Raw genomic sequence first — 8,474 nt, 5'->3', positions numbered from 1 at the left:
GAGTGAGTGCTACACCCACAGTGATCAGTTTAAAACTATGTGTAGTTGAAACACTATAAAAAGCTTGTAGTGCTTCCATGGCCAGGCGAGTAATACGTAAACAAACATCTTCGTGCTACTAGTGGAACGCAAATGCCGTGTCACTGAGATCCAAATGTCTACGCGCGTAATAAGCAGACGTAATAAGCAGAGCAATAGAGAGAGAGATCCGATTTTGCTGAAAATATTCATAATTTCAGATCAGCAAGGCAGCGATTAAAACTAGTATGCAAGAAACTTTGCGAAGAAGCTGATATTAACTCCCGATGCACTGCTTACCGGGTGGCATTATCCAAAGCAAAAAGCGTACAAACGCCCCAAATTATTTGCCCGGTAAGGTGTGCAAAGTTATTACGACTCTTTTTCCGGAAAGATCTAAAAATATTTTACCATACAAGCTTGAAATTCATTAAGGATACTATTACTGTTTGGTTGTTTTATTCAAGCATACTGCAATATCTTGAACATTTGTAGTGCTTATAACAAAAGGAATATAATGACGAACCAAGAACCTAAAAGAGATGAGGATAACGATAAAACAGTGATGAGAAGTGTTGCCACATATCTCTTTTTACCTCTACTATTTTCTTTTTGTCTTCCTTCTGTTGCTCGCGCGTTAGTGTGCTTATATTTTATCTTCCCGTTCTGTTCTCCAATTTTCAGAATCCTTACCGCCACCACCAATGCTACGGTCACGATCACGTTGTGCGCGATCTGCCTCTGCCTTATCGATGTCGATTTTGACGACTGCGTTCAATACAGGGTACTCCTCACCTGCTGCCGCCTCCATCTTGATTTTCCCGATCATCACGTCTAGGAGCACCGCCAGCATTGCTGAACACTGTTCGGTGTTTCGACCGTATCTTCACACATTAATTCTCTCATTCCAGTACGCAATAATCTTGACCGACCTCGACCAGTTACCACTAAATATCGCACATTATTGCTGCTACCGAGACTTTGTTCTGGTTCTACACTTTCGCTGTCCATGGCTTGGGTATCTAGTTCTTCACAACTATCGTCATTAGAAAGTGTGCTGGTGGGTACTACCACGCTCCCCGGTACACGCTCATCTACATCGATGAGTCTTAGCCTTTTCGAAGAATATTACCATCAGCAATGATTTCTTTATCATATAGAAAATAACCCTTACTAGTCTCTGAATACTTGATCATAATGTAATATCTGTATTGTAATATGTAATATATGTAATATATGTAATATTAGTATTTACTTTTAGCGCGAAATTTCTTTGACTGTCTTTTATAGAAGGCCACTGCCATCAAACCGAACATTTTAAAATGCGACACTGTGGACTTCATGCCTACCCACCACTCATATGAACCATTTTATTTGAAAGTGGTGTATGTGTAATATGGCGATATTTAAGGTTTTGACTTTCGATTATTATTATTTTTATATTGATTCACTCATCTCGACCCTTGTGGAAACCTGTTATTTCTAAAGGGGACGTCCCCAGGTGGTGGATAGATGAATACCTTCCACAAATGCCGGATAGGAGAATAACTATCTCCCGCGAACCACAGAGGTCGAAGACGTAACCTTCGTTAAAAAAATTCCCTCAACCCAAGGTGGAACGCGACCCGTGCTTATTGAGTGGGTTTGGTAGCCGGGGGATAAAATTATTCTGTCTCTTAACGGAGCCCTCCTGATATCAGGGCGCCTCAGGTTGTAATAGTGGCCTTGGTATGGGGCGCTGCCACGGCGGACCGTTTAATTCCCTTTTACCCTCATTGGCTACCGCACATGCCGACATTGCCGACCTACCTCCGGAGGGGTAGGTGACCGTAAGAACCAGGAAACTGGACAGGCAGAAGCAAACAAATTCTGATAAAGTAAGCAACCGTACTGACAAGCAGGCGGACAAACGAACTAGCATTAAGACAAACAGTGGGACGAACAAACAGGCGGACAAGCGGACGGACCCAATGATAAAACGGATGGACAAACGGACAGACACGAAGAAGCCGAGGAAGTTCGGAACTCCCTTTGAGGATGCGCTCTTGGTCACGAGTCAAGAGACAGTTAATGGCAAAGCTGTGGCCCACAGCACGCGAACGCTAAGTCAACCTTCCCTATCTGCTGATGCCAAGGGACAAAAGCGTCAATACATTAAAAAAGGCCCACCTAGGTATAAGTTATACCAGAGGTCTCTCGCTATTCTGGGCAGAATAATCAAACACGAGACCGAAGGTAAAACTCATCCAATGACGCGGCCGATAAGGCAAGGTTCCAAAAGATGGTAAATGAGTGCTTGCCGTTTCAGGCCACCCAGAAGGCAGAAGCCGTAAAACGCAATCGTTCGCAGGACGAGGGCGCTAAAACTGTGAAAAAGCGCAAGATGTCACACTGTTTTCACGTCCAAGCCACCCAAACTCGCGATTTATATGGTGGGACGGGATCACCTGCAAACGTCGTTGGTGGAACCGCGGTAAGCCGGCTGTGGAATAATGGTCCCTAATCGAGGTACGGCTGTCTCGTATTGTCGCTGATCATGTCATGGCAAACCCGGAGGGTCAATTGCTAGGATTTGATTTATTCTAGGTGGTTCTTTTGATTTCCTGCAAAACGCTGTTAGAAAAAATCCAGAGCGACTGGGAAGATTTGAGGCTCAAACTAATCCCAGCCAGCGATGGTTGTAGTTCGAAGCTAAGTAGCTAATCCCATACTTGCAAACACACAACCGCACTGTTCCGATGGATGACTAGAGCAACATCAAAGCGTAGGATACGCAAAAGCACAGTGTGTCCTTCCTTCCCCAAATCTCGGAGGAGATATTGAGCCACTGGAAAAAATGGACAACAAACTTCGGTTTGGCGTGAGGAAACCGCATCTGAAGATATTCCATTCTGCAAATCCGACCAACCAGCACCGCATGACGAGGCTCGTAGGCTTGTGTTTGACAACAAAAATAACATCCTGCTACAAGGATGTGACGCCAATGCGAGGCATACCTTATGGGTGAGTACCGAAACAAGTGATCGAAGTGAGTCCTTATAAGAATTTATCATTAATACTAACCTAACAGTATGTAACAGGGGTAGTACCCCGACTTTCAGCTTTCCAGGCACGGAACGCTTTAGAGGACAGGCGGAAGTAATAGATTTAACATTACCGTCTGAAAATACTTCAGTGAGGGTAAAAAGTTAGAGGGTCTCAAGCAAAAAGTCTTTTTCGGACCATAGTTGAATTCTCTATCACCTGGATCTTGGGGTTTATCCACCCGTCCCATATCGTACCCCAGTAAGGAGAAATTGGAAACGGTTCAAAAAATGTAGTATGGAATAGGAAGGATTCCGATCCATCAAATCACTCTCACAAAAAACATTGAGAGTAGGGTCACAACATTAGAGAAGACATTTACTAGGGCCTAAAAACCGTCGTGTCTAATTGTCTTGGGTCAGGAAGCCTTGGAACATGGACTTCTACGGCAGAAGAAATTTCCAAGCTTTGAAACCTTTCCCATCTGGTGGCTGTGAACTGTTCCATGCGATGAATTTAACCTCTGAACTATCGTACCGACTGTCAAATTTGGCTCAGTTTCCACGAGTTCGAGCAAGGCGTCGGAGTTAAAGACTTCAGAACGATCAGCGCGTGGAGCATCCTCCACATCGCAAGTACCACTTCGGAATTTTGAAAACCACTTTTGTGTAGTCCTTACACTCACGGTATCCTCTCCGTGAACAGTGTTTATTTCTGCAGCAGCAGTTGTTGCATTTTTACCGCTTCAATATTAAAAAAATACAAAATATGCCTCTTATACGCGTTCCAAGATTCGATTTTATTTTTTACCAACACGAGCTTCTATCCGCGATTAAAATCACTTGTTGAATGCACAATATATAAAAGAGAATATAAATAGTTCCGTTATATTCCGCGAATAATTTTTTGTATGCAAAAATCGTACAAAAGTGAAATTATGGGTAAAATTCGCACGAACTCATGGACTGACCTGATAGCTGGTAACTTGTTGGAATCGTATTCATACCAAAAGTGGGTAGAAGAGGACATGAATCAGCGAAGGTCTTTAGGCCAATCAGTCTTTCGTCCTTCCTTTTAAAAACGTTTGAACGGCGGTTAGATATGCGCATTAGGATAGCTCATTTGCACAACATGCTTACCTCAAAAGCAAATCTACAGGGAAAGCGCTTCACAAGGTAAACCGAACAATAGAGGGGTCCCTAGTAAACAAACAGTATACCATGGCAGCATTTCAAGACATAGAAGGCGAATTTAATAACGTTACCACTGACGCTATTAAAAATTGGTTAATAGACTTAGGGGTGGAAAATTGTTTCAGCAATTGCATTATCTCTATGCTAGAAACCAAGATCATCAAAGGTAACATGGGTAATATCAAAATAACTAAGAGGGTCCATAGGGGTACTCCACAGGGGTGAATACTATCTCCACTTTTTGGATTATGTGTGATTAGCAACATTTTAATAAAACTTGATAGAGGTGGGGTAAAAGCGGTGGCGTACGCTGATGATGTGGTGCTAATAGCGTCAGGACTGTATTCCAATGTGATCAGTGGGATCATTCAAATGGCATTAGGTGACTGGCTGTGGCTGGAAATTAAATATTAGAGAACGGGTAAGGAAAACACAAATCGATTTATATGTTTGTAAGTGTATGCTAGGAAGAAGATGGGGTCTTCAACCTAAGCATACATTATGGTTTTACAAGGCGGTTATACAACCCATTTTATCGTATGGTGTGGTACTCTGGTGGAAAGCTCTAGGGAGAGATTACAACACCAATCTACTAAGCAGAATACAAAAATCAACCTGTGCAATAACGTTCGGTGCAATCAGATCATGTACTAGGGAAGCTCTCAACCTACTGACACACGTTATTCCAATAGACCTACATATTAAGAAGACGGCAACCATGAGTGCATTTAGGTTAAATGAAGCAAGTCGTAGGAAAAGAAAAACTTATGGTCATTCAAGTCTATTTTTGCGACAAACTCAGTTAACCTCGGAGAGAACAGGCTACATCGTCTGGACGCTAACATTCAACAGGAATTTTGCCACTCTCTTTCCATCTACAGTCTATACAGATGGCTCTAAATGGATTGTAATGTTGGAGCAGGTATATATTCTCATAGACTTAAAATTGAAAAATCTGTGCGTCTCCCTACTGCCTGCAGTATCTTCCAGGCGGAAGTACTTGCAATTGGGGAAGCTTGTAGGCTACTGATCGCAGATTTCACTTTTAGCGGCAATATCGTTATTCCTTCGGATAGCAAAGCTGCAATGCAGGCACTGGATTCAGCTACAACAACCTCTATGTTGGTGGAACAAAGTAAGAGCAGTCTATCCACCTTGAGTGAGGTGGTCTATCCACCATTAAGTTTCCTTAATCTAGGCCCCGGGACATCGGAACATTGAAGGTAGTGAAAAGGCAGATGAACTGCCATGAATAACGCTCTTGCAGAATCGGTATTCACTCCATTAAGTCCAGTCAAGAATACAATTTCCCTAAAATACCTTCGAATCGCGGATTGTAGATGGAGAGACCAGACTATATGCAAAATTAGCAGGATGTTAATGCAGACCTACAACGTTTGCCTTAGATGTCAACAACCTAATAAGGTTCTTAAACCGTACAGACTGGATATATTCTTACGGCATGAATAAACTGGTTAACAAGGTGGTAACGAGGATGTGGTAACAAAATGGTGCGGAAGCGCTATTTGGATTCTGGATGATTCACCATTTTAACCAACCAACTCATCTCGAAGATGTGTTAACGGTTTTACCAATTTTTCATGTCTAGTTTGTGCTCAAAAACACTCGAAATATTGGTAGTGGGATACCATGAGAGTACTCCGTGTCAAACAAATGTTTACAAGTGGTACAAGCTTTCCACAAAAGGCTGAAAGGATGTGAATGACGACGCTCGCTCTGGACGCCTCAGCATATCAACAACCAATGACTATGTTGAAAAAGTGAGGGAAATTGTTATGGAGAACCGTCGAATCACAACTGGAGAAGCTTCTGAGGACGTCGGCATATCGTGAGCATGAGCTAACATGTTATGCATAACTGGTGACGAATTATGGGTATATGATCATGACATCGAAACCAAATCCCAATCGTCCCAATGGAAGAGTCCAGGAGAAAAATTGAAAATTCACCTTATTTTTTTAACAAACCTCGTAAGGTAATAAATCAATCATATCTATAAATTTTTCGATTGTGATGCGTCTGAAATGATGATATAAACGTCTTATACTATATTTCGAAAGTTCAACGGAACAGATACATTATATTATATTTATATTCACATTTCCTTCGTGATCCTTCATAATTTCTTTGACGTCTTCTTTTTATATTACACCATTGAACAGCTTTTAATATAAATACATTTTCCTTATTAAAAGCTGCCAGCTTCCAAGTTTTTGAACAACCGCACTCTACATCTAAAAATATTTTGGATGGAACTATTTGACCTGTATGTGTGTAATATTTTTGTCCGCTGTTGCGCTTCATTTTTCAGTTCTTTGGCGTATTTATATATTATTATTGTTCTCTTTCGTAGAATCTGACGCGTGGTGATCTGAAGAAGCATTATCATCTGAACTCAACAGGGGTTGTATATCATAATTCTCTTTCTTTTAAAATATTTATTTCAATTAAAAATATTTTTATCAGAATTGCTCTGATTTTAAGATTCTTCTTTTGTTTATATTCATTAGGTATTTAAAATTAATTAAAATGTAGAATGACATATATCAAGACAATTTTTTTTTTGTAAATACTCATTTGAGTCACTGTTCGATTCTAAATTGCCATGTTTCGTTTTAATAATTATATAATATTATATGAAATGCATTAAGCTACGCATAGCCCTTTGGGTCCCTAGCGATACTCGTTATTAAGATTTAAAGTAGACATCACGTAGGATGTCAACGCTTTTAACATACCTAAACAGCGCAGGAGTATCTATTTTTGAGATATCATCCAGACCCTCAAACTGTGGGGCTCCCAGGAATTTCGAGGGCTTTTTTGGATAATTCCGGACAAAAACACAAAAGATGCTCTAAATTTTCCTCTATATTCTCTCTGCACCTCCTGCATTTGTCGTTCTAGCAATCTTTATCTTGTACGCATGTACAGCCAATAGATTATGACCTGTTAGCATGTACTTTTGAACTAAATAGTAGTATGTCGTGGAGGAAAGTGAACCTACACCATTTTCAACGCAATTATATTCGAAACTTCATTAATTACGAAAATTTTCAATGACAAAAAACGGCTCATATGGTGATTTGTTCATTAGGATTTTCGTCACTGTGCGATTACATATATACTCGTATGCAGCTGTTTTTACTGCCTCTACCCAAAAATTCTCGCTAAGTTTAGCATAATTCAACATGGTCCTAGTCATTTCTACCAATGTTCTAACGGGGGATTTTTTAGCTATTATCTTTTTAGTTAGTTTAAACAGCTGACGCACGTTTCGTGTTTCGTTTCACTGTCAAACATCTTCAGTTTGGTCTATAATTTAACCATGAATCGTCTAACAAACGAACAACGCTTGCAAATCATTGAATTTTATTATAAAAATGCGTGTTCTGTTAAGAAAGTTTATCGCGCGCTTCTTCCATTTTATCGTCAGTTTAATTGACCCACTAAAGCGGGTATTCGAGCTATTGTGACTAAATTTAGAACCAAATTTACATTATTGGACATCAAACCACCAACACGCTTACGTAGAGTGCGCGAACCGAAGAAAATATCGCAGCTGTATCGGCAATGATGACCATCAATTATCGATTCGTCGCCGTTCGCAGCAATTGGGCCTCTGTTACTCAACAACGTGGAAAATTTTGCGAAAGCATTTAGGTGTGAAGCCTTTCAAAATACAGCTGGTGCAAGAATTGAAGCCGAACGACCTACCGCAACGCAGAATTTTTGGTGAATGGGCTCTTGGGAAGCTGGCCGAAGATCCACTTTTTTATCGAAAAATTGTGTTCAGCGACGAAGATCATTTTTGGATCAATGGGTACGTAAATAAGCAGAATTGTCGATTTTGGAGTGAAGATCAGCTAGAGGAATTGAAAGAGCTACCAATGTATCTAGAAAAGGTCACAGTTTGGTGCGGTTTATGGGCTGGAGGTATCATTGGACCGTACTTGGTGAGCGCTACCGTGAAATGATATCCAACTTTTTTTTGCCCAAAATGTAAGAGCTTGACTTGCATGACATGTGGTTTCAGCAAGACGGTGCGACTATGTTAAAGCTCAGGTCTATTCAGACAAGCCTGCTTCAATTAACGCATCGGAAGACAACATTAAAGCATTTATATGTGAGATACCGGCCGAAACATTGGAAAGAGTATGCCAAATTTGGACTAAGCGGATGGACCATTTGAAGCGCAGTCGCGGTCAACATTTGCATGAA

The 8,474-nt window shown here is 40.8% G+C and overlaps 1 protein-coding gene across 1 annotated transcript in view; it reads left to right on the top strand.

Moving 5' to 3' along the window:
* The first annotated feature begins 2,299 nt into the window (after positions 1-2,299).
* Positions 2,300-8,474, top strand: part of LOC128870127 (uncharacterized) — a 52,908-nt gene continuing 46,733 nt past the window's right edge. Inside the window, exon 1 of the mRNA XM_054112732.1 lies at positions 2,300-2,491. Coding sequence (XP_053968707.1) covers positions 2,300-2,491 — 192 coding nt within the window. The remainder of the gene's footprint in view (positions 2,492-8,474) is intronic.

This window comes from Anastrepha ludens, chromosome X (genome assembly GCF_028408465.1).
Source record: "Anastrepha ludens isolate Willacy chromosome X, idAnaLude1.1, whole genome shotgun sequence".
Lineage (NCBI taxonomy): Eukaryota > Metazoa > Arthropoda > Insecta > Diptera > Tephritidae > Anastrepha > Anastrepha ludens.
The sequence above is the reverse complement of the archived record's forward strand: the minus strand, read 5'-3'. Positions and strand labels throughout refer to the sequence as shown.